The following is a 26,821-nucleotide window of genomic DNA, read 5'->3' as shown; positions in this document are numbered from 1 at the left end:
GATGTAGATCTACCCTAATGTCTTACTGGGGCAAAGCATTTGAGGTTTGCTGCAGAAGCATACCTCTATCGAATGTTTGGGTCTTTTGGAATGGAATGATTTTACTTCTGCGGTCTGTACATCTGTGCAATCGTTACGCTGTACTCTTAAATGTAGTCGCTAAATGTACTCTCCCCCCCCCCCCCCTGAGATACGCATGAATAATGCGCGAACATCACCAATTGGACATTTCCTACTTAGGGACAGTGTGTGTATGTGTGTGTGTGCGATTGCATTTTCTTTGTCTAATGGTTCTAAAAAGCACATGGGTTTGAACTCGACATTGGAGTCAGCACACATTGACTTACGCTCTACAAAGTAAACTGTGTTACACAGAAACCCAAGAACCCAAATCCCAACTCGGAAGTTTGATATACTGCTGCTGGCTTTAGCTAACATAATGCTCTATTGTTGTCTGTATGATTTATTCTAGACAACTTAACACTACAACAGTCAAAATGCTTAAACATTCCTAAGAAGAGATATGTACTATGGTCATACTATGGTGCTTGCAAGTACCTTGGGGGCACTTTATAAGACCACAAGCGAGTGAGTGAGCGTCTCGCTCAGGATTGAATAGGATCTTTAAAAAAAAAGTGAGTCACTTGTCGGGTCCGAAAAGTTGATTTGCATCGAGTAGTTTGGAGCTATGCAACTCCAGCAAGCAATCATCCTCACCTGGTGCCTGGTAGAAGATAATGAGTTCTTTGGCTACATTCTAGCGGCATCGTATTTAGTAATGCAAAACAGAGAGCAATAGCTAGAGATAGAGACTGAGCGAAGGGGATAAAACCCCGACGCTAAGTAGGAAGCGTCCAATTGATCATTTTCGTACAGTGCGACAGTACTCTACAAGCACACACACACACGCTCCAGCGGCCTTTGATGGATGAGTTTTTTTGTTGTGTGTGTGTGCGTATGCACCAACCACACGGTAATTTAAATTTTAAACTCTCCGAGTTCCAAACGATTCGTGACCGCTTCTTGCTGGGATGTACTGCCCCGAACATAGCTGCAGCGCAGCATCCGGTGTTGGTGTGATGATTTATGTGCTGTCGCTCGGCTCTGCACCGTATTGTGACAGCGTCAACTAACTTCCTGTCGCGCCGGAGCGGTTGTCAAACGCCATCACATCCAGCCCTGTTAGCAGCGGGAAGTAGCACATCAAATAGCAATTCCACGAGTCGGCGAGGAGCAATTCTAAGCGCGGGGAATTTGACTATTGGACAGGCAAGAGATTACTGGTTCAGCTGTACCATTATCGTCCGAGCTCCGCGGTTCGCACCAGTTTCGGTCAGTTGTTGTGCACGAGCCGAGCGGTTAGGATGTCCCCAGTCGATCGGGGGACTTTGGAGGCGTTCAGGTACTCCTCCACGAAGGTTCTGCCCTGTGCGCTGTGAGAGTATTGTGGTCCTGGTCCTTGGGGGTACATCAAACCACACATTGTAGTCTGGCAAGGCCTGTGAGCCAGATCGTACATCACCTCACCGCAGAATAACAGTTGAAGTGAAAGTGATCGCTGTAACCACAGAATATGTGATCTGTTCTGGATTCTGGAAGCTGGAACGAACGATACAATCAACAAGCCGCTCGAACTATAATGATCGATAATTATCAGCACCGCCGCGGCGCGGAATGTCCGCAAACCGATGTGCAGTGCGTCATTCGCGTAGTTGTCGCATGATTCGCCGTCGGTAACGCCCTGGCAGCGAGCGGGTTTAATAGTGCGGCAATTGCTGTTGATGGAACGTAATCGCTTCCGGCGTTCTATTTCCATCGTGCTACCGTGCTGCACTCTGTATGAGATACTTTGCAATGGAGTAGTGCATAATAGTGGGGAGTTTTGACGGACCATTGGAGCAGCAAGGGAAGGTTCCTGCGTGCGGTGTACTCACGCATTCAAAATCGCTTCCGTCAAGAATCGAGAACGCTTCCGTCTTTCCAACGCAGATTTAAAGAGTGCCATTTAAGCACCAATCGAATGCAGGAGCGAAAACACACACAACAAGCAAGCAAATCAAATCGGAAAATCCCATTCTTCAACGAATTGCAACCCGCGCAAAGCAATCGCAATCGGGAATCCAAATTAGTGCAAAGCAAAAAACAAAGCAAAACAAACAAAGCTCTCTGCAGACGCCTCCACCACCTCGTTAAGGAGGTTTTTTTGTTATTGTTGTTGCTATTGCGAATCTTCTGCGAAAGGGCCTGCGGAATTTGAAGCAGAGTGGCCCAAGGTCAGACGCAATTGCCGCTCGTTATCTACTGGCTGCATGCACTAACGAAGCCTTCGGGTGTTCGCTGGGGGAAATGGTACGGACAGGAATGACCCATTTTAAAAGCGGCAAGCATTGTTTCGAAGTCGTTAGATGACATTGAAGTTAGTTGTCGGTACAGTGGGGTGATGTATCGGTTACATTCTACGTGTGTGTTTTTTTTTTACTTCAAGCACGTGCTCGAATTTGTAGCTGTCGCATTTTAATAATGATTGACAGTACTTTATTTTTTTGTTAAAAAGCGGAAACGGAACTCTCTTCATCGTACAGAAACGCCCTAGAGTCTAATTTTATTCAATTACAACAAACACGATCCATACAGAAATGACGGGCGCATATTTATTACAACTTCATAAAAAGGCTCAGAAATAGAAAATAAATCTAGGGTACAGTTCAAGATTCAATTATAGTTTGGGTACAAGTTGTTTTTTGTTGAATTGCCGTCATTTCCATATTTTCTGCGTTTGGTTTAATTGTTCCAAATGTATTGTCGTATATTGTGATTTAAAAATCAATTTAAGGACAAACGTGCACTAAACAACTAGAATTGATAATAATCTTCCATACTACCTACCTTTAGGCGCTAAGCAAGATCGTTGTGGCAAAATTATTGCTGTTTATCGCTTAATTAATCTACTAATGTCTTTCAAATAGCGCCAACAAGCATTAGGACCCAGTTTTTCAACTATTGAATACTTCAAAATGAGGAGCTGATCCAAGCAGCGCCTAAAACCATGCAAAACGCATCACAAAAACGGCTTTGCCGGGCAATGCCACACCATTTGGAGCGTTGGACAACGCTGTGTGAGTAGTGTGACTACTGTTCTTGTGTTCTCTCGTTGAAATATTGTTCTTTTCTTGCAGAACTACAACTTGCAGAAGTGCTCCCGTCCCCGGAAGAATGTTCTTAACAGTGTCTGTGTGTTTGCGTGTGTGTGTGTGTGTGTGTGGGCGTGTGACTGGGATAATGTGTGTGAGCGTTACTTTGATGGCGTTACAACGAGCTTTCCAGTAGCTCCCGCTAACCACTTTCTACCTTTCTTTGCTTGCTGGCACGCTGGTCTACTGCTCGTTTCTCCCACAGGGCGTATTCATCTTCAACATCGTGCAGTGGACACCGATCAAGTACCTCGGCTACTCGTACCCGCTGTGGGCCCACGCGTTCGGCTGGTTCACCGCCCTGTCGTCCATGCTGTGCATCCCGGGCTACATGATCTGGCTGTGGAGAAACACCCCCGGCGATCGCGCTAATGTAAGTGCCCACGCCGGAGTACACGCGCGGTCTGCAACGCGAGGAAAAAGCTCTCATTTATTTGTTTTTGTGTTTTCCGCAAACAGAAAATTCGACTGATCGTTCGAATCGAGGACAGCGTGAGCCAGCTGCGGGAGAGAATGCAGGCCGACGCCGAGAAGGGCATGGAGCTGTAACGGGCTTCGCAGGGCGCACTCGCAGCTTCGATATTTTGCGTTTAATTCAATTCTTTCCCCCATCCACCCGCGCCAAGATACCAGCTTTCCAGCAAAGTAACAACTCAACCATTAAAACCCATTATTTAACTATCATACCGAGTTCCGAGAGACGCATTGTTTTGTAACGTTTGTGTTTCTTTGTTTTTTTTTTTAATTTTATTTTTTGATATATTTTTTTTATACAGACATATTTATATAAACCTTCACATAAAATAAGCCGGTTTGGATCTCCAAGCACGACCGTGTCATTCTTTGCGTTACCAGTACATCCGATAATCGACAAGGGTGCATAAGCATTGCGATCAAGTAACGTACCTGTTTCCTGGGTCTTATCGCTGGGCTGGGGTAATCACCGTTACGACAAGCGTGGTCGCGGGTGGTTCGCGCACCAAACCAGCCGGAAGACGCGGTGCCCAGGACGCAGCGCAACGTTACACGCGGCTCAGCCGCGTAATACTGCCCCGCCTCGAACGAGGAAACGAGCCTGGGAACATGCTGGGCATTGGGCTTTGACGGAACACTGACAGGCGCACCATGTGTGTGCGTGCGCGCGCGCCAAGTGGTTTGTTTTGCTTTTGCGTAAACACTCGGCACGCTTGATCTGTGTGTGTGTGTGTGTGCTTCACACACGCTCGCCCGCTCTATCCGTCTTGCTCTGCTGTGCCCCTTCTTGGCGCACCGATGGTACACGTGCGATGGGCGTTCGGAGCGAGCCCGAGCGCGCAAGCGGCCGCCAGTTGCGCCGCGGCACTGACGTGATTAACATGTGCGGGAAGCGTGTCAGGTGTACAGCACCACTGCCAGGGAACCGGTGGATCCAGCGTGTGGCCGTCCAGCCTCATCCTCTCCCGATCAACCGCTCCTCAACCGCTCCGTGAGTGAGTGAGTCCCAAGACGCACAACCAATAAAACAAAAAACAGCCACGAGGTCCCTCGGCGAAGCACGGCTGATTCTGTGTCGAGGTGTTTGTGTGTGTGTGTGTGTGTGTGTGTGTGTATGTAGTGTCGTCGGTAAACAAACCGGAAAGCCCAGCTGATGACTCAATCCGCGCCATCTGCCACCTGCGAGCAAGGGACAGCAAACGGGAGTTCGAGTGACGTCGATAACTACGACAGATTTTGGGTTAGCGCAATGAAAGTTGTGAATGATGTGCGTGTCACTCCCCAGAGTTCCCAGTGCTTCCAGAGAGCTCACAGATATTCCGAAGGATTCAAGGTTTTTTTTGTTGAGGTCTCTCTCTCTCTCTCGCTCTCTTCATCATCGATTGTTGTTGCAATAGAGCCCTTGGAGATGTTGGGCCCACTACCGGGCCAGGGACGGCAGGCGTCGTCCAATTCCAATTCCGAAACTGCGCAGGTTCCATCTGTTGCGCAAGCTCTCGCAGCAGCCGACACACCGGTTCTCCTTGCGACGCACCGGTTTTCGCACCATATAAGTGGACAACGACCGAACCGAGCGCTCGCTAGCGGGCTGGTGGACGGTTTTGTGTCCGAAGATGGCCGTGTGCCAATCAGCGCGCTTCGGCTTCGGCGGTGGACAGGGCAGCTTTCCGCCGCTCCGGAAGCGGTGTGTGCTGTGCGATTCGGCGGCGGCCCGAGCAGCAGGTTAGCAGGCGCACTAGCAGCAGCTTGGTTCGATTTTCATCTCGAGAAGGCGGGCTCTAGTCGTCGGCGCGTGGGACACTGCGCGTTCGGGTGTCCGGTATGCGCGACAGCCCACACAGTATGTCGGCCGTGTCCGGAGCCGTTACGGAGTCTGCCTGCGCCAAGGTTGCCGTGCTGTGACGGCGGGAGGCGGGATCAGGCTCCACGCATACGGCGATTCGGCCCGATAATAATGGTAATTGAATACTCGGGCGCGTGTAGGTAGGTGCCGGAATCCATCTCAAGGTGGTGTGTAGTAGCTGTGTTGCGTATTGATGTTCCAGATTAATTCTGGACATATCTTTGATGATCGGAAGCACTTCAATTAAGAGTTGGTGCGGAAAAGGGTCACGATGACATCACGAAAACATGATGTCTCATAGGTCTTAGTCTGAACTTTGAGGAACTATGGGATATTATATTGAGCTCCAAAAACACTACTCAGGAACTCTGGTATTTTGGGCCCTTAAGTTGAGAGCATTAACTATCCCAGTTGAGATGACTGAGTTTCGGACGACCTTCTCCGACAACTCCACAGGAAGAGCTAGCTTGGTTAACTAAACAGAATTTTAAGTAATTCTTTGCTAAGATGCTCCGGAGCAATGCTCCAAACTTGATCTGTAGGACAACCGATGACATGTTTTGCTGCCTAAGATGAATTCTAGACAACTACGTTTTGATGCACATCATCGGCGTGTGTTGCGAAGACTCTCTAGCAGACGATGCTCCATCGCCTCCAAGCACTAGCTCTGTAGTGATGTACTACCTTCTCAGGAGCACTGTGGCCATTTCCCACTGCCCTAGGATGAATTCAAGGAACATCTTCTTTGCGTGATCCTCTTTGAGCCCAACGCAACGACTTTGAATACAGCCCTGAGCAGAGGGCATTAAACCACCCGACTTTGATATCCCGAGAGTTCCGAAGGTCCTCTGTTGCGACGATCCCCAACTGTACCCATCTGCTCATCACCACTCACGTGTCACGTTGTGTACGCGGTGTGACGCACGGAGTGTCACTTGCAAAGCCGGGGACAGGGGTTTGCCCCTGGAACGATCAACGATTTGGTTGCGGGAAGGATCGCTCCCACGCTAAATAAAATGCAAACACGCTCAACAACAACCCTCCCGAAAAAAAAAACCTAAAACGGCCACATACGGCACCACGCACGGTCGTCGTCCCAACCAAAGCAGCCTCCGCTAGCAGAGGCAACACCACCGCTAATATGACCATATTTGTTCTCTTGCGCGCCATCGGGCGTTTGACTTCGATCCACGCCAAACACGACGATTTCCATAACGGGTGAGCGCGCGCGCTAAGGCACGAACCCGATCAGCTCGCCGCGTGATTGTCGCCCGTTATCGGGTTTGCCTCACACCGAGCAGCGCAGTGCAGTGCGCAGTTTCGAGGGTGGTGGACGGGTGCGTGCGTGTGCGTGCGTGTGTACTTTGCGCTTCGGGGCCATTCTTCCGGGGTGCGTCGGCGCGTTTGTCATCAGCTGGGCTGGGAGTTGTGGTTTAGTAATTTGCTTTGCCCGCCATCATCTGATAGGTAAACAACAAAAACACTCTGTGTGCGCGTTACGAAAACGAATTTAAAAGGTGCAATTGGTTAAGACGGAACGGAAGTTGTTTAGCGCGGAACATTCGTTGTAGTTGTAGTTATAGCCAAAGGACAAAGGTGCGCGAAAGAAAAACACGTGAACAAACACGCAGTCAGTGGCCAGTCTGTTTGCTTCGGGGTGTAGCCGAAACAGAACAAGATCGAACCGCGCGCCCGTGTCCCAATCAACCTGCGATCTGTGTGGCAGATCGCCTCAGCGAGAACCGATCAGCTCGAGCGCGACCGGGTAAGAGATCTGGGCTCAGGGTTCAAGGGACTGGCGCATGCCACAGCTTACGGACTGACGGAGTTGCTTCCGCTCCACAGATCGGCTCGCCTCAATCAACCACGTCCTGGGTGACGCCGAGGCTGCGAATCGGAACACATCCCGCTCGTCAGGGAGGAACCGGAAAAAGACACCAGCAAAGGTAAGATGTTTGGGCATTATCCAGGGAACAAGTTTAAAGAGGAGACTGTAACCATTGGATAGTACAAGAGGGCAGTGACTGATGTCCGAGTTTTGACCTATCTCTGTAGTGCTGAACGACCGCCTCAGGAACTCTTTGACCATTTCCCAATGTTCTAGGATGAATTCTTGTTCCGTGATCACATAAAACGCAAATTGAAACGCACAAACCAACTCCCTTCAAAAAAAAAAAAACAACAACCACCCACGAACCAAAGAGGTGATTCAACTTGAGCTTCAGGAATGACAACTGGCTAAAAACTGGTTTTGGTCCCACTCGCTCACTGTTCGTCAGACGACTTTTGGGGGAAGTTGTCGCGCCAAACGTCCCCATTGCCATGACATACATCGCGCGAATCGGAAGCGTCTGACCACCGCCCATGGGCGGTCATTCGGACCGAACGGAAGGTCACCAAGTATCTTCGCGGCTTGAAGATAATCTCGTGCGCGTCTGTACCGCTGTTCGCTATATCCTTACGCTGTCCTTCACCCTACAGCTAGGTAGACCTAACTTTGTTCCCAGAAGGTTGCGTTGCGAACCAACAACTACCCCGGATAATACCCCGGACGAGCGGCTTGCATAATTTGAGGCACACGGTACAGAGGCTAAACTACAAACAAACACTAACTGTTACGGTTACGTGGTTCTGGTTCGCTCGCGGACACGATGAGTCACGCTCGTTTCCTCGTTCATCGATACCCCCCGATTGCACTGGTGTGTCATCCGTCCGGTAACAGGGTGTGCCTGTTTGCGATGTTTTGATGAGGTAATTTGAAACATCACAGAGAGCAAGAGAGAGAGAAAGAGAGAGAAGGAGTTGCACATTTCAGGAGGTTGAGAGAGTTGCGTGTAAAAATTTGGAAAGATCTTCCCAAACAAAAGTACTTCCAGAACTAAAACGGTTACGTTTGAAATGGTCACGTTTGACAGTACGTCCTCCCCGGCTACATCCACCCCCTCCCCCTGCCAATAGAATGCGCAATCTCATCCTACGTGCGTCCCTATTACGAAAGGCGATACACCAACGTATCACCACGTGCCCCTTCCCATCGTGCGGTAGCAATCAACATTCCACCCGCGAACCGTCCAGTCCGCTCATGCATTAACCATTCGGACCCGTAAAGCCGTACCGCGATCTCGTCGATCAATCGCCGTGGACATCGATTGACACTGTATGTGTGTGTGTGTGTGTGTGTGTGTGTGTGTGTGTGTGTGTGTGTAGCACTTCCCGCATTCCACCGCCGCACCACATTCCCGGGTTCGTCGCTTAAGTCTTTTTTTTTTTTGTTTGCGCATTTTGTTCAACCCTCCACGCTGCTCCACGATGCAGCCAAACCCCCCGAAGGTCAACCTTGTTGCGGGTGCACTTATCGCGGCTGGACGCATTTAAAATTTGCGCACCGGATCAACCGGAGCGATCAACCAGTATGGGAATGGCATGCTGTGCGTGTGTGTGTTTGTGTGCGCGGATGTGGGATGGTACGAAGAATGTCAGTCAGGACGCGGCCAACCGCATCATCACCCCATATATGCGCGCGGGTCTATTGCATATGCGAGAGCGTTATTCAAATTCGTTTGCGCGCGCGATGCGTCGCTAAAGGTCGCAGCGGCAGTAGCGCAGTTGTGTGACGCTCTTTTTTGCGTGCATTTGCGGTTATTTTTTTGTAAGATGGCGTACCGAGACAGGCATTAGTTACACGCGCACAGTTGACATCTATGGGTGTTTGCAGGTTTGCACGATCGGGTTTGACCCGATGCATGTAATTAGGCTGCCTCGGAAGCGGCACCGTTTCTGTGCTGCTGCCGTTTGTCTGGATTGATGATTTGTCGGCCGAGTCGGTCGGCCGCCCGATTGGTTCGTGGTGGGGCGGTCCCGAGGGACGAGCACGACGACGCAAGCAGTGTGACATTGAGCACGGCTTTATTGAGAGATCCGAGCAGTAATTTATGATAGGGAGAGAGCGAGAAATAGATAGAGAGAGAGAGAGCGAAAATCGCTATAAAACGGAATGTGCCATAAAGTACACTTAGCGCCAATGAAGTGTTTCACGAGGTGCTGACACCTTGAGCAATAAAGTGTAGGTTAGCGCATTCAGATTCCGTATGCTTGTTAGTGGTGTAGCCGCGTAGCTGTGTGGTCTGTATTTATCTTTTCTGCTTTGGGGTGGAGCTCGTGTTTTTCTGCCCCATAATACAGTGTGTAAAATATGTATAAGCATGTTTTTGTAATATTGATTCAATCTTTAAATGCCGTATCATCCAGCAATGATTCAGCAAATCAAATGGCAGCCAATAGAAGTACCTACCAATAGCTTTGTTCGCGTTTGTTGGGGGAGCTAACAATCTGTTTTGACCGTGAAGTTCACATGTGTTGATATGTCTTATTTGTGATTGTTACGGACAACAATCATTAGTCGAGTCTTGAACATGTGTTGAATCGTTTGAATGGATAAGTTATAAAAAGATCGAAAAAAGTGAATTTGTAGAATGAAGTTTGACGTACTGAACCAAAGCGCCTGAAAATATGCAGAGCATTTATTGCATGTGCTGCTATCTTCTCTTCTCTTTGTGTGTCCATTGATAGCAATGGGGAGTTTAACGTTTGAAGTTAACCTTTAGTCTATGGACTCAGACAGTAGGCGGCTGACATCGTGTCAACACTCCACACAAAACCACACGCCAAACTCATTCGCATAAGATTTTCAGCCTGAAAAAAATGTAAACAAACGACGAATATTGATTTTGTTTTTGGCTGCAGCCTAAATATTTAGTAGAGAAAGGATTAGATATTTTTCATTTAAAGTACTATACTTCATTTAAAGTACTATAACAGCAACACTGTTTCGAAACATATTGTGGAATGTATACAGCCCGGATGATGAATTTTGTTCCACTAAGGAACAACAATTTCAGTTTTCTGGCTCAAAGTATAGGAATCGCCAAAAGTGGTTAAAAAATGATATGAAGTATCATATTGCATAGCTTTAGGCGTTTAGAAGAAAACAAAAAAGAACATGTTTGCTTAGGCTCATAACAAGATAACTATTTATAACATAGCATAGCTTCAGGCGCCTTCTTTGAGAGAATGATACTATTGGACCAAAAAATCCGTATGCAGGTGGTCTTCGAGGAAAGTGGTACCACTTAGACGGGGACACGCTCTTTTCTAGACATGACAGAGTAAATTAAACTCATTTGACACGTCAATTGTTAAATGTAAAATAAATTCCTTTTTGGTCGAGTTTTAAACTTCATTGGAATAGGTACAACATGATAATTCTAGCTACCACTTTCAACAAAATTACACAAAAATTAGATAGTTTTTATTACTGGAGTTTGACTTAGGCAAAAATCAGACATGCGCATTAAAAGCGTTTTCCCCCGGACAAACTGGAATTTGAAACATTTTACCGTTTTATTTAATGTTTTTTAAACTTCACCATCTGTTGAACTGAAGTATAACAACGGTTGTTGTGTCAATGAAGAAGAAGAATCATGTACAGGAATGCATACTAACTGGGACTACTCCAGAGATTCTTGAGAACTTGTGGATTTGCTGTGAAATGATTTTTTCCAAGTTTCAGTTAAAATACTTTAAAGTTCTTGAGGAGTTCTAGTTCGAAATCTAGTTCTAGATGACCACTGTAGATTCTACCACGACGTCTCTAATATCCTGCGAGCATCCTATGTGTTTAAAGTCCCTGTACTGCTGTTGGGTCCGCCCGATACTTGAAAATGCGTCGGTAGTTTGGTGGCCTGCCGGCCTAACACTGGTCGATAGGATCGAACGAATTCAGCGGAAATTCACTCGTGTCGCTATCCGTCGTTTTCTTGGACGATCGGATCTAATTCCTTCGTATCCTATCCGATGTCGTTTGCTCGGGCTAGAGACATTAAGAACGCGAATTTATCACATCCAGTCATATTTCATTGCCTGCCTCCTTTCCAATGACTTGGATGTTCCCGCCCTCCTATCCTCGATTCCTATCTATGCCCCCTCACGTCGTCTTCGTGACCGACCCCCGCTCCTTATTCCTTCCCGCCAAACTCGTCATGGCCAGAATGACCCTTTCTTGCGCGCTCTTTCTGCCTTCAACGATTCGTATCTCCTATTCGACTTCAACGTCCTAGTTTCCCAATTCCGCTCCCGTCTTCGTGAATCCTCATCCCTTATGTTTCCCTAGATTATAAGAACACATTTGTAAAACCCTAGAGGCCAACAAATTATTAAATAAATAATAATAATAATAATAATAAATCTTAAATATTTTGAGGACATCGTTGGGTCCTGAAATCCCCCTTCATTCCCCTACGCCCACATCTTCTGAACACTCTGCCAGTCTCCGGTTGCATCTGCATCGTTAGTTCGCGCGTTCGCACAGCTGGGTTTTTCTACAGAGATTCTTCAGACATAAACAATTTACCGTGAAATGACATTGTCAGGTTTAAAAAAGAAGACCTGTAGACCTATCCTTTAAAATTATGTGAGACTTCTAGTTCGAAATATAGTTATAGTTGAAGACATCGTTGGATCATGACATCCCCTCTCATTCCCCTACACCTCTAAACTTACCTAAATTACATTGTCAGTCTCCGGTGGCCTCTGCATCGTTAGTTCGCACAGCCACACGGACAGTGAGCGGGCACAGCTTTCACGATGCCACACCGTTTAGCCGAGCGTTTAAATACCCTGCTTGCTGCAATGGCTCCAGGGCACTCCGAGCGCGATTTCAATTTTACTGACTCTTCTCTCTTGCAAACTTGCCGACCCCTACCTCCTGCTTCGGTTCTAATCAACCTGTACATTAATGTCCCTTTCTCTCGCCATGCATCGCTGCCGTTTACGATCCAAACGACACTGCTTTGCTGACCGCGCACACAACCAGAAGGGACCCGGCTACACCCCCGTCCCTAACTACCTGTGCCGGTCGGCACCAAGATTTATTAGACTTCCTATTGCACCCCCAATACGGTTGGTCGCGCGCTTTTACGACCCAACGACGACGACGATGATGATGGGCAATCGAACTGTCCGTGTCCTTGAGAATGCGCACTCTGGTGGCGCACGGAGCAAGCAGCTGGTTACGAATGAATATTATCTGCTTCTTCTTCTTCTTCTTCTTCTTCTTCTTCTTCTTCTTGTCTAGCGACGCAAATGGTGCAGCGAGAGACGGACACGGTAGCAGCCCGCCGCTCGAAGCGCTCCATCGGCGGTGAAGCGGCGGACGTGGAGCCACCGAACGCCATCGTCAGCGAGCAGCGGTACGAGGGGCTCGCCCTAGAGGGTACCGCCCCTCCACCACCTCAGCCAGTGGTAAGTGTGTTTGTGTGTGCGATTTTTCCCTTCATCTTCATAAATAGGAAAAAAACGCCCCATCCACGTGGTTGTTGTTACGCATCGATCAGCCCGAGCATACATTTAGGCGCAATGGTCCCGCTCAAGAAGAACGAGAAGCGTCCCGATTGGGGGGGGGGGGAGGTGGAACTCCACAACATTCTTGGCTCGATCCTCGACCTCTCCCTCCCCCCCCCTTCACTACCACACTCACATGCATTACTGTCCGGGGTCTTCAAGAGGCTTCATATCAGCGACTTAGATCTCTGGCTTAGTGTACTTACCACCGGATCGAATTGCAAACAAACAAACAGTCACACACGCACACACACACATACATGGTGTGTTGTGCAATGGGTCAACTGAGTGTTGCATAACGCACGCGCGCTCGTGCGCGCGCACACACATCGAGGCGGATTGGCAACGGAACCGTGAGAGCTAGAACGTGCGACGCCCATGACGCGTCGTGACAGATTATGGCAGTGTGTGTGTGTGTGCCACGTGTAGTCCGGCAGTTTGGAGCAGACTGCAAAAAACCACCAGAACCGGAACGCAGTGGGATCGCTTTACGCCGCAAGGAATGGATACGCAAGGAGACCCTCGGATTGTTGAAACGAGATCGAAACCCCTCCCCCCCCCCCTCTCATCCATCGAGAAGGGAGTGCAGCGGGGCGGAACCTTTTCGTCGTGATCGTGACTGGCGCTGCACGAACCAAACACCGCGCGAGGGTAACGCGCGAGAGTAACGCTTCACACACCGTGTGTGTGTGTGTGCGTGAGTGTGTGGCGTGTAGTAACGCAGTAACGAAGGGTAAACACACAAACACACACTCTTCCACCCTGCTGCTTGCACCACCGTGCAGGCACCCCGCAGGCTTTACTAAAATCAGGCTGTGCGAACCGGGCCACCTTTAGTCGCTTCGTACTCCCCCATCGTGCTTGTTCGATGAGCTCGATGTGGCTCGTTTCTTTGAACTAAGCGTGCGTGTGTGTGTGTGTGAAGTGTGCGTTTTTTATCGCAAAGGAGCAATACAACAGTCCAAACAGGATAATCGCAGCAGCGGAGAGGAGAGTGCGCACCGGGGGCTGTGATCGTTTATTCGGCTTTAGGGATAGACGATCGGCAGAACAAAGCGAACCGGGTGCGACAGCGTCAAACAACAGGTCCGGCTTCGGTTCAATACACTCGCTCGCTCTCGCTCTCTCTCTCTCTCTCTCTCTCTTATCAGTTCAACTGCCTGCGGCACGTGCAGAAGCGGCGTTCCCAGCAGTCAATTACGTGGCACACGGGCAACCGGGTGACCGGGTTGAAGCAGCTCAATCAAAACTTGGCCCCAGCGTTCTTATGTGCAAATCTGTGGCCGCCTACTCCTTCCCACCCGTCAACCACGAGCGCCTTTTGTAAAAGCGCATCTTCGCACGTTTGTGACGAAAGCTCCAGTAGTTGCATAAGGCCCGCCTTTTGTTTTGATCTAGCGGCAGCGGCACCAACAGTGCTGTCTTAGTGATGGGTAAAGTTTACCGAAAATGTCGCAACCAACTGCGGAAGGTAGGTCCGCCTGGGATTATCTGGAGTCGTTCGGAATTTTATGGGGTCGTCCGGTGTCGTCTGGAGCCCGGCGAAGTCGTCCGGTGATGTCTGGAGTATTCCGGAGTCTTCCGGAGTCGTAGGAAGTTCGGGGTCGTCCGGCGTCGCCCAGAGACAGAGTCGTCCAGTGTCGTTCAGAGTCGTCCGGTGTCGTTCGGAGTCGTCTGGAGTCGTCCGGCGTCGCCCAGGGACGGAATCATCTGGAGTTGTCTGGATTCGTCCGGAGTTGTCCGGAATTGTCCGGAGTCGTCCTGAGTCATTCGGAGTCGTCTGGAGTCGTCCGGCGTCACCCAGGGACGGAGTCGTCTGGAGTCGTCTGGAGTCCTCCAGAGTTGTCCGGAGTTGTCTGGAGTCTTCCGGAGTTGTCCGGAGTTGTCTGGAGTCGTCCTGAGTCGTTCGGAGTCGTCTGGAGTCGTCCGGCGTCGCCCAGGAACGGAGTCGTCTGGAGTCGTCAGGAGTCCTCCAGAGTTGTCCGGAGTTGTCTGGAGTCCTCCAGAGTTGTCAGGAGTTGTCTGGAGTCGTCCGGAGTCGTCTGAAAGACGTGAAAGACAAAAAAACATTGCGAACGGCTTCGGGTGACTCTGTACGACGCTGTACGACTCCGGACAACTCCGGACGACTCAGAACAAGTCCGGAACACCTGACGACTCAAGACAACTCGAGACAACTGCGGACAACTCTGATCGACTCCAGTCGACTGCAGGCGGCACTGACTCCGGATGACTCCGTCCCTAGTCAACGCCGGACGACTCCTGGCGGAACTATCGGTTCCGATGCTGTCGGAGTCGAAATCTGACCAACAATAATCGAAGTCAGATCAGAGTTTTGAGTGCCTGCCAGAGAGCACACCACTATGCCGCTCAGCTTACTCAGCCGCCAGCCAGCTTCAGCAGGCTGTCCGTTCCGCTTCGGCGGGCACCGCGTGCCGGTTGGAGTATGCGCTGGTGGGAGTTCTTTTGCCTGTGGAGTCTGCCTGGGTTGATGATTTCTCACTCATTCATTTGCCGTTTTTGTTTGTGTTGCTCACTTTTGGGAGATGGAACGCGAGTACACGACCGATTGGGACACGACTCCACCTGAACGCGGGCACCACTTGGGCAGGTTGCAGGGCGCCAATCAACACACCAAGACCACGGGCAACAACAGCAGAAAAAGGGCTCGGCCACCCGGTTTTGCGCCCTAACGCGCTGTGCTGTGCGCATGCTCCAGTTCTACCGAGACCCTCCCCGCTCCCATGTCCACCGGCAGAAAAGTGCACTGTGTCTGTGTGTGCTTGTGTGAAGTTCCAGCGCCGTATGGAACGAAAGTGAAAACGCAACACGTTTTGGCGCGCGCACTCCAACTTCTAACATCTTCTGTTGTAGAAGGGGGGGGTAAGGCGTGAGAAGAGGGTGGAAGTTGGGGGAATAGTGTTGGAATGGAGATGGCAATGAGTAACGGCACAAGTGCGCGCACCGCGTGAACCTTGCCCTTCTCTTAACCTCCACTCTGCTAACCACCCTGACATCCCCCCACCCACCCACTCGACAAAACGAGCCGTGACGGAAGGTGCACGGATGGAGTAGCGGCAGCAGCAGCAACAACACACAAAAAAAAACCGCTCGACATCGCAAAACAAAACACACATACACACAGAAACGTGCACGCCTCATCGTGTTGGACGGGACAGAAGAGGATGGGTTGGGTGGATGGAGGGGGGAAAGGTTCTCCAATAGACAACCTCCCACCCCACAACAACAATAACAACAAGGCGAGCCGCGAGAGCGAGACAGCTCCGCGACACAGGGAATCTTTCGTGCGCGAGCAAGATGGCGCTAGGCGTAATTGGCCGCTCGAATCGAACGTGCGACAGAACCGCAAGTGTGGGAGGGATGGAGGGAGGAAATGTGAGAATTTTCCTTTTCGTGCGTGCACGCCGCTCCACACGGTCTATCTGTGAGTGTGTGTGTGTGTGTGTGTGTGTGTGTGTGTGTGTGTGATCGGTCTGTGGGAGAAGGAAGAGGAAAGAGAGGGAGTGTTGCAGATGGGAGGCCTTATACGTGTGTGTGTCGTGGCCACGGCTGCCGCCAGCTTCAGCTGATCCGCCAGCGGTTGGCCAGCCACGGCCAGTCAGTAACGTTCGTCCGTCCAGCTTGGCCGCCCGCGTTTGGGGTCGGTGGGGAAGTTTGTCGCGCCAGAATGTGTGCCCAGGCGCAACAGTGACCCGGTGTGTGTCCCACCAGAACTGTGTGTGTGTGTTTGTGTATGTGCAACGGTGGGACATCTTCAAACTCCAAGCAAAACGACATCAACCAGCATAAGAAGAACCTTTTTTGATTTGACGTTGGAACTTCAAACATCAGCCCCCCCAAAAAAAAACGACCATCAAAACGGACTTCTTGTTGGAAGTTGGAAGTTGGAGCTGTGGTGGCAGTAAGGTTGACCGAAAGTGAACGGACAGTCCGGGGCACCTTGGGTCCGTTGCCGAGCGGTGTGTGACAGTCGCTAGCGGAAAAATAAAACTACGGAATTCCACTCCCGTTAGTGTCTTCGTACGAGTGTGTGTGATTGTGTGTGGTTGGTGCGATGATCGCACACCGGAACCGCACCGGAAACGGTGCGCGCACCATAATCCGGGTTCGGGCATAGTTTTTTGCAGAGTCGAGGTGGTTCTTGGAGGGGGGGGGAAGTTATCGAGGAAGGTAGTAGAGGATGTCTATGTGTATATATATGGTGGTCTTGTGGAATTTTGGACGAATAATAATGCAATTAGACATCCGGACCACTACCTGGAGGAGTGAACGTTGTCTAGGCAATTGCCAGCGGGGGTTTGGATTTGATATTGGACATCATCAGGAACTCCAATACAAGAAGTGTGCTTGACCATCTCTTCGGTTTGGCAATCTGCTGCTGATTTTATTGGTCTTGTGAGTTAGGCTACATCATTTGGAATGTTCTTCAAAACTAGTGCGACCTTCCAAAATTCTCAGGCTTTCTTGCTCTTTTTCAAATGTTGACTACAGACTTGGAAATCTATAATATCCCGATGTCAGGTAGAAGAAAATGAAATGATACAACATTCCTGTAGAACGTTTGAACCATTTTGAGTATCCCATAAAGGGAAGAAATATTTCCTCATCAGACTGATGAAAGTTTTGAAAGAACATTGTTTTTGTAAATCAGCAGCAACTACCCGTAGTTACTGGCATACTTTTTCTTCCTTATGCTGCAGCCTGCAATGTTGCTCACACTTGGACATTCTGATATACTGAAACCAGCGGAACAAAGGCACGCTCACAAGTGACATGGCCTGATCAACAATAATTCTCCGGGATGATCGGTCCCTGGCTGCACCCTACCATCCCTGTAGACACCCGATCTCCGACAGGTCTTGCTTCACCTGATCCAGTCATCAATGCTCTTGAATAAGTGATCGAATGATTTAGTGTCCCCTTTAATTGTTTAGTGTGAAATTGACCAATTAATTTGTTTCGTACACTTGGTTTGATGGACGTGGATGATACTTCCGGACATAAAAGGAAACAATTTAAAGTCACCACATGCATTGCTGCAAAACAACAAGGATGAAAGATCTTTTATTGTTTTGTGTCTAGGAAGAGTTTGTTATTCATCTGTTAGATATTTCTAGCTAGAGTTTTTTTTTCTTACAAAACCAGCTAGGTTCATCATAATTGCAAATCTTGTTCATCTGATTTCCAAATTAATTCGAATACATTAATCCGCATCAAATCTATATACAACAGATCATGATGAACATCTTGGTATCGAAACGCTAGAAACACTCGCCAATATACCACACCCTTGTGTACAATAGTCCTACCGGTTAACGATTGTTAGTACCGAAACTCTTGTTCGCCTGATATTACTCGTTATGGGAGGTATTTATTGAGCATTTAGATTTGCTCTTTGTGCGAAGAACTTGTTATGAAGGATCTCCACTGTATATAGAAGAAGAACAAAGACAGATGTGATATTCATGAAGTTTGCATGATGCGCAATTAAAGCGTCTGGATGCATCTGGCTGAAGAATATAACATGTAAAAGGAAATAATTGGAGTTTTTTAGTGTTTTTTTATTGTCATTGTCAGATCATCAGGAACTTCAATGAAAACTTCACGAATGTCATAGAGTGTATTTTTGTACCCAAGCGAGCCCCAATATCTTCCACCATCAGTGCTCCAAAACTCAAAGCCAAACCGTGTACGATCCTTTTCGGAGTGTGCCATATCGTACCCCGTGATCGATCGCGTACGACAGGCGTGACAGGCCTGTCGGACGCTACCCGCCCCCAAAGACACAGACACACACACGCCGGACCAGCAGGAGTTGTAGGGGCGCACCATAATTGGCTCTCCGACAGAGAGAATTGAGAGAAACAGCACAGTTGGCCACCACACCCCGAATTAGTTTGTGCAGGGCAGTACGCCCGCTTTCTTGCCAGTCAGTCCAGGGTCCAAAAGGGCGTTCGTGCCAGCGTGCCGTCCAAGTGCACCGTCCAGCCAAACCATCCCGGTTTCCCACCCCCCCCTCCCAAGGGTTCGTTTGCTTGAAGACGTCGCGCCCACCACCAGCCCCACAATCACCCGCGGTTCGGTAATGGATTTGCCGGTGCAGAGATGGTGCAATACATAGTACACACACACACACACTGGCACAAGAGTGTTCTGTTTATTTTAGCGATTATCATTGTCACGAAGAAGAAGTGCGCATTGCACAATGTTTCTGCCGCGGGCAGGGAAAACGGGCGAAGGAGAAGAAAACCAACAGCAAAAAAAAGGTCACACGCTGGTGTACAGCTCGGTGTCCGCCGTTGCCGGAGGCGTTTTGTTTACCGATTGTAAAAACCCTTTGTCGTCTGGGGGAGGGATGTCGTCACAGGTGTGACATGCCAGAGTGACACATTGCCTGCCACAGGGACACTCCAGCAACACTTTGTTTGTTTGTTTTTTTTTTGCTTTTTCGTTTGTTGTTGATGTAAATGTAAATACTCTCGCCCGTCGTGAGTGCGTAAACCATTAGCTGGGGGGGGGAGTGGAATGTGTGGCTCCAGTGCCTCACTTTCCCACCCCACCCCGGCAGCGTCTTCACTCGGGGCCGGTGCTGCCGGCGTGTGCGATCCATAACGCACTCGCGTGACCTTAGCGTTTGCCCCAATGCACCCCCCCCCCCATCCTCCCCCCCCTTCACGTACACTATTTATCGCTTCTTCACTTTACGTACGGGACGGTGGGTGGAAGGGGGTTAGTGGGCTCATTAAAAAACAATTCTCACCCGCTCACCGCGAGACCTTCGGTGGCCGTAATTTTCCCGCCCGCAAAGTGTGGCCACCATCACCACCACCGGCATCCCTCTTCATTCGGCCCGTTCGGCTAATGGTCTGCCGAGGTGATCGGGGGCGATACGGTGAGCAAGGGAGGGGTAGGAATGGTTCGCGCTTTTATTGGTATGCTTGACATTTTACGAGCCATTCCGGTCGGCGAGGTGCCTTCCCCCCTCCTACCGGTGACCTCCGAGGCATCCGGAGCGGAGCAGCGTGGTAGCAGCGCTCCCCTTGGTTAGGCCTGCGAACCCGCGCGGTGTCAGTTTATCTACGCCTGTCCGTGCTTATCGATCGTTCCTTGTGGCCCAGCTCAGCCATCTGGGTGAAACAGAAGAAAGACAGAGAGAGAAAGAGAGAGAGAGAGATAGAGATAGAGAGAAAGAGAGAATCCCACAATGGAATGTGGCGAGTCCTGTGCTCATCCTTACCCGTGCGACTGTTGCAGGTTAGGCTAGACGCACCAATACAGACGCAAGAGAGTGTTTTTTATACCAAAAAAAAAGCAACACCAACGAGTGCGAGTGATAGACAAAACAATTGTGTGTGTGTGTTGATTTGTGATCTCTGACGCATTAAACACTTAGACACTTAGAAAAGGGGAAGGCGGCCCCTGCAGTGTGCGAATGGTGGTAATACTGATCGTGCTGCCAGGAACATGCCACCAGCACCAGCAACCATGGGCGCAACCGCCGACACCACCGGCACCGACCAAAGCGACTGAGCCGGGCCACCAGCGGCGGGCGCGGGACCGGCCGCCACCGGCGACGCACCGTGCCGCGCACGGGCGCCGCAAGCCCGGCACCAGACGGAGCGCCCGCACGGTCCGCCCGGACGAGGATGAGGACCAGCGGCGGCCACCGTCGCCGCACCTGCTCGATGCGAACAACAACCACCGTCCGGCGGACGGGCTGCGCTACCTCTCACGAGTAATCATTTCCGACGACTTTTCGCAGGTGGAGGTCAAGACGGCGGTGCCGGACGAGGCCGAGGTCGAGGCAGTGAACCGTGAAGGTGAGTGCACTGGCGGTTCCGCGTGCGCATTGCATACGGTCGGGCGCAGTCGTGACTGGTGATGGGACAACTGTAGCTTTTCGTCGGAATCGATGCCGGCTAGCTGCGAAGTTTGCTGGAATCGATTCCGGATAGCAGGTTCGGGATCAGTTACCGGGATCGATATCGGTTCCAAAATTGGTTCCGGAATCCGCTTCGGAATCAGCTCCAGAATCGAAGTCGGCTCCGGAATTGGTTCTGGAAACAGCTCCGGAATCAGTTCCAGAATATGCTCCGGAATTAGTTCCAGAATCAGCTCCGGAATTAGTTCCGGAATCGGCTCGCAAATTAGTTCCAGAATCGGCTCCGGAATTAGTTCCGGAATCGGAATCGGCTCTGGAATCGGGTCCGTAACCGGCTCCGGAATTAGTTCCAGAATCGGAATTGGCTCCGAAATCAGAATCGGCATCGAAATCGTCAGTTTCGGCATCTTCATAAGAATAGGCGTTTGGATTCAATGATGCTACGTATTGATAGCCGCAGAGAATTTAAATTTACTTGTAAACGAGCCATTCTCATGGAGATTCTCGGAATGATTTCACCTCGGAAGCTTCTGATTTCAATCCAAGAACTGATTATCATTCCAGAGCTAATTCAAATTCTGAAGCCAATTCTGATTCCGTTTTCGGAGCAAATTGCGATTCCGGAGCCGTTTCTAATTCCTTAGTCGATTCTGGAATTGGAGTCAACTCCGGAATCGGAATCGAATTCAGCATCGGAATCGGCTCCGTAATTGAACCCGAACTCAGAATCGGAATCGGGTAGGTCCGATTTCGAGCTCGCACCACTAGTCGTGGCGTTAGCGTGTGCCTACATTTAGGCGCAATGCATCGCTGCTCGAAGAGTGTTTGCCAAATTAATTTTGTTTTGATTTATTTTGTTTGCTTTTTCTTCACAAACCATTTGTCCTTATCTTCCTCCTACCCCCCCCTCCCCTTCCTTCCCTTCCACACACCGCGCCATACCCGGCTGCAGAGGAAATCATTAAGAAGCGAAAGACGGAGCTAACGACGACGCGCCAGATCGAGACGCGCGTCAAGCGGCAGCTACTGTTCGAGGATGGCAAGGTGGTGGAAGATTCGGGCCCGATCGTGTCGACCAACACGACCGAGGACACCGACAAACAGGAAACGGTACAAACCGAGGTAAGGACGCGATCGCGAGCTCGAAAACGGGGTGGATTACAAATTCTTTCGTTGTATTTTCCCATTGCTTCTCAGCACCGTACCCTGGGCGATCCGGCGGAGGTGGGCGAGGGCGAGCCGTCCGGTAACCGGCTGGCCGGTACCGGGGAGCTGAGTGGTGACCCCCACCCCCAGCAACCGGCGTCCCCGGCGGTCGATAATGTAGTCAGCGGCAGCAGCAGCATCGCACCAAAGACGACCGGCGGCACCGCCATCAGCGTAGCGCGCCCTCCCGACGGTTTGCTGCGCAACATCAAGGAGGAGGTGGTGGTGTCCCGGGAGGAAACCAAGGAGCGGACCGAGGTGACCGAGCAGAAACATTTCGGCGACTTTAGCGACGACGTGAGTATGCGCAACCCCGCCCCAACTTCCGGTTCGGTTTGGAAGCATTTTAAGTTGGAAGGGGTTTTAAAATAGCTAGCGCCTAACTTCCGGGCACCAAGCAGCTGCTTAGCATTGCCCAAACCATATGCGGGAAACGGTGCAAATGATTGGCTCCACTAGCTCTATAGGCGCAAGGTTAGAACGTGGCCCGTTTTGGCTGGCCGTTTGAAACTATTTGCTGCGCGGCGACGGTGGCTTCCAAGGTGACGCGCCATGTTTGGACCATGTCATCACACTCTGTACACTGCTTTATTATGCTTTGCTGGTAGGCAACACATTCGGCAGCTCCGATACTTTAACGCTGCTGCAATGTTTTCGATTCTGAATATCGAACTGAACGTTATCGAGGTAGAACAACAGCATCCGTCCGTCTCGAAGGTGTCGATTGGTATCAATGTGCGAAGGAATCGAGGCAGGAAAGGCTAATTATAACCTTTCGCGCTGCTTGATTGATTGATGAACAACGGTTTACTACGGCCGCCCATTGATAGATGCTCTACTGGCTCTCTCTGTCTCTCTCCAGGGATAAGCGCACCACGGATAGACTCACCCATACCCAGATTGCAGGGTTTACAGCTCCACTCACAAACAAAAACCTAAATAATTGTTCAAATATTGAAGACCTCAACACATTGATACACATAATATCGCACGCTTCTTAACGCTCCTCTACACCCTGTCCCAAGAAATATACCTAAAGAATGCTTTTTTATGACTGTGCTAGCCTAACATATCTTAGTTTGAATAGTTTGAAGATGCTAGATAGTCTTTAAAGTTGTAATGCCTGTAAAGATGATCTGAAGACGCTTATAAGATTGTCTGGTAGAACTAAAATGTTCTTGGGGGTTTGATGGCTGTATTCTGAAGTACATTTTAAGTCCTTGGATTTGAGACTTCGATGTCAAGACCAACTGATCTTATAGACTGCATATCGAGTCTTGGATGAAGGGAACTCGGAACAGGAGATATTGAGTTTATCTAATTTCTGAGTTCGTCGAAAACCAAGGTTATTCGTGTAGTTTTGGTTGCAGAAGTTGATTTTATTCCCAGTATTAGTTATTAAATATGATTCCGGCAAAAAATAGTATAACTTGTACAAAGAACTATCAAATCTCAGAAAACCACGTATCTCTAAATGTACGTATATCAGGTACCGCGAATCTCGAAGACTACATGTACGTAGAGATACTTAAAAGATTCAAGTCTGCACAAGTGTTTCCTAAAGATATATTCTGGTTAAAACTATCTTCCTCACATATATTGCACTACAAATCGTCTGAACCTGTGGTCAGGAAAGTCCTCATGATCTTAAGCCAATCGTATCCATTTTTATTTGTTTTTGTTTCCATGTCACCCATGTTGATATTTTAACAAACACATTCATTTGATTGTAGAGATATTAAGATCTAGGCAATTCTAGGTCGTTTTGCCAAAGGTTTTGAAGTTCGTTGGAATTCCAAAATCTGTGAAGATCTCCAGATTCCAACAAATTCTGATTCTGATCGGTTTCGGATGTATGTCTGGAACATCTTGAGTTAATCTCCTTCAGAATCCTGAGATTCTCTTGATGAACTCATGCTGGAATACCATAAGGCTGCTCTGGCTCTAATGAAACAGATGAAGACAAAGGCAATTTTCAACACACTTTTCATGTCATGGTTATTACGGCACAGCCCTGCAATAGCTTTTTGCGTCAATTGTGAGTGTTTTACAAATCTGTGTTTTTTTTTTTGTAAACAATGTTGCTTGTATTATTGAGGCATGCTGACATTAATATTCAAATTAATATGAAGTATTTCAACAGTGAACATTGATTGGCACGGATATCTGCAGAAAACCATCAAATGGCAACAAGACCATTTGGCAACTATTACCAAGTTCTAAGAAGTCTTATTAGGTAATACAAGACATTCAAATAAAAACAGCAAGACTTAATGAAATAATGTTATGGTATTTAAAAGGTTCCTTCACTTAAATTGATATTATTGAACGATCGAGGTGTTACTTTTCTCTGAAAGGTTCAATGATGGCCTGTATAACGGTTTCTATTTCAAATACAGTCTTTAGTGTGTAGCAGAAAACCCCTGTCAAAGCTCGGCACAAAGCCGATTCCATAGAAAAGGCAAAACCGATCGCTGCTGCTCCCTCATCATCTCGCTTCCTTGGCCAGAAGAGCAGGGGAAGGAATCAATCTAGCTCCCTGGCTAGGCGGGCCGCACCCTGACCCCGCCTGCCGTGCCTGTCATCCACATGCTCCGAACAGCCAAATCCGAACCGCAAGCGACAAAGCGAAAGACTTCAATGCCCTTGCAAAGTCACCGGTCAACTGCAGGCGACGAACCCGGTTTCGCTCTGTCCGCCGAGCAGCAGCAGTCCGCTATCGCTCTCACGCAAACATTCTCGCTCACTCGCTCGCTCTCTCCCTCTCTGCTGCTATGTTTTCATTGTTCGGGCGGCCACTACTAGATTTGAGCTCTGCTGGCAGGTTTTCCAGCAGGGCGCATACCGGTTTTGCAAAATAAAAGAAGAAAAAAACAAAGACGAAGGGCCGACCAGGCATCGGCAAAAGGGCTTTGGGCGGGAGGGTATGCGCTTGTCCCTTGTTCTCAGACCACCACCACCACCACCACCTCAAACCGCACACCTGTGCCTGTGCAGTGGCCACCCCAAAATAGCTCTGCCAAAGCTCTGCACACACACACACAAACGACATTAAAAAAAAGAAAAGAAAAAAGCATCCCCTTATGAAAGCGTTACTGTTTATTACCTTTGAGCCACCTTAGACTCGTCGCAGCGTCTGATTGATCTGAGGTGGAACAGTTTCCATTATGTTTGCGCCTTTATTACTCAAGACGTGTGCGCACACACACTCACACACACACGCACACAGTGCACAGCAAACATAAAAAAACTCGCTCCCGGCAATGTTTTGCTTCCATCACTTCTGAGAGGAGATCAGAGAGGGAGGAGGGGGGGGGGACTCTGCCATCGATTTTCCACCTTTTTTGCTTTGTGGCGAGTTCGTGCCGAGCATCATCAAGAATGTCTGTCTTGCAGCGTCCCGCGCATTACGGGGAGGAGGAGGTCATGCAAAGTAGCTGTTGCTTCCCGGGTTCCCTCTCTTTCGCTCTCTTCTGCTACTATATCAATATAAACACACACACACACACACACACACACACACACACACACACACACACACACACACACACACACACACACACACACACACACACACACACACACACAAATACAGATGCGGTCTCTACCGTCTTCAAATTCACATTCGTCTCTCGTCTCGTCTTTATCGCTATTTGCGCGTGCAGCAGCAATGTCTATTATGTAGTCTCCCGAGTGTCGGTACGACTCCACACACCTCGTGCCTCTTTATTCTTTCTCTCTCTCTTTCTAGCTCTCTCTCTCTCTCTGTATATCTTGCTCAACTCTAAACCACTCTGAGGAGCTAGGAGGAGGAGAGCAAGCAGAAGACCCAGTGCAAGACACTTTCGGGAGGGTTTTTTTCTTGGGCTGATAGAATCGAATTGCTAAAGTCATGAAATAAATAACCCCAATCGAGAGAATCTTGCGTCTGCGAGCCTGACTCGCGACCCGGAGCCACTCAGACGGCTCCCTTTGCATCCCCCGCCACCCAGGGAGCTCCCAACCAGAGAGGAGCCCGAGTTTTTTGTGTGGCCGCGCGTGAGAGCCTAAAAACCCGTTCAACAACCTGCCTGGTTGCCTGCGAACGCGCACCCAAACCAGACGCGAGAAGCCTCCTCCGGGCTCGCAGTTAAAGCGGCGAACCCCCGGTCGCCGAAGAGTAAGCATCTGGGCATGTGGGTTCCTTGCTGTTGCTCTTGCTGTTTGCTAATGCTGCTCAAACTGCTCATTTCTTTCTCTTCGCCGCTCCGTTTCCCCGCCACGCGGAACGGTTGGGCTCTGCAACAACGGGCCGCCACGGTACGGTTGGGCTTTGTTTCGTGCAGCCGTGCCAGTGTGGTTTGATGCTCGGGCCCGGAATGCAGCGCACGGACTGCTACGGCGTCCTGCGGTTGTTGTTTTATTTTTAACTTTTTTTTATATCGTTCCTAGCGGGCGGGATTTGCTCAATCAAAGTGTCGGTGTGAGTGTCTGGGTCTAAGGATTTGTGTGTATGGTGATAGGCTGATTGCAAGATTGTAGTGATGTCCCGGCGTGCGCTCTTTTCTAGATAGTTTTGTGTGTGTTTATTTTGTTCTGTTGTTTTTGGAAAGCTGTGAAGCCGTTGACCGGCACGGTGACAGTGTCCTGACTATCAACCCTGGGAGAGCGGCAAGTAAACAGCAAGCAGTGTGTGCTGGGTCGTCCCATGTCGGACTTGAGCCGTCTAGTAACAATCAACCCGAAGGTGACATCGAGCAAGAAGCAGCGCGCAGCGCCGAACCCGATCGTCGTCAAGTGATCCTGTGAGTTCCAGGGGGAAAGTTA

The 26,821-nt window shown here is 49.5% G+C and overlaps 2 protein-coding genes and 1 long non-coding RNA gene across 4 annotated transcripts in view; all 3 read left to right on the top strand.

Annotated features, from left to right (window-relative positions):
• The first annotated feature begins 1,277 nt into the window (after positions 1–1,277).
• On the top strand, positions 1,278–4,016 carry LOC120906545 (sodium- and chloride-dependent GABA transporter 1-like). 2 transcript variants are annotated; one of them, XR_005740119.1, is made up of 5 exons: positions 1,278–1,402; positions 2,967–3,116; positions 3,177–3,281; positions 3,397–3,564; positions 3,651–4,016. XR_005740119.1 is itself a non-coding variant. In XM_040318304.1 (5 exons), exons 3-5 carry the CDS (start codon positions 3,214–3,216, stop codon positions 3,738–3,740), a joined length of 330 nt encoding a protein of 109 aa, XP_040174238.1. In that variant the 5' UTR covers positions 1,279–1,402; positions 2,967–3,116; positions 3,177–3,213; the 3' UTR covers positions 3,741–4,016. The 2 variants fall into 2 exon arrangements, 1 of the variants encoding a protein (XP_040174238.1); XM_040318304.1 differs by having other exon boundaries at positions 1,279–1,402; positions 3,177–3,285.
• Positions 4,017–5,721: 1,705 nt separating this feature from the next.
• LOC120905457 overlaps positions 5,722–26,821 on the top strand; it is a 33,917-nt gene continuing 12,817 nt past the window's right edge. Inside the window, 6 exon segments of the mRNA XM_040316244.1 lie at positions 5,722–7,273; positions 7,354–7,454; positions 12,641–12,807; positions 20,690–20,747; positions 21,762–21,931; positions 22,007–22,312. Coding sequence (XP_040172178.1) covers positions 12,649–12,807; positions 20,690–20,747; positions 21,762–21,931; positions 22,007–22,312 — 693 coding nt within the window. The 5' untranslated portion in view covers positions 5,722–7,273; positions 7,354–7,454; positions 12,641–12,648.
• LOC120905458 lies at positions 13,058–20,227 on the top strand. Its single transcript, XR_005739914.1, has 2 exons — positions 13,058–13,992; positions 20,182–20,227. It is a non-coding gene; the product is annotated as an uncharacterized LOC120905458 (long non-coding RNA).

This window comes from Anopheles arabiensis, chromosome X (genome assembly GCF_016920715.1).
Source record: "Anopheles arabiensis isolate DONGOLA chromosome X, AaraD3, whole genome shotgun sequence".
In the NCBI taxonomy this organism is placed as follows: Eukaryota; Metazoa; Arthropoda; class Insecta; order Diptera; family Culicidae; genus Anopheles; species Anopheles arabiensis.
The sequence above is the reverse complement of the archived record's forward strand: the minus strand, read 5'-3'. Positions and strand labels throughout refer to the sequence as shown.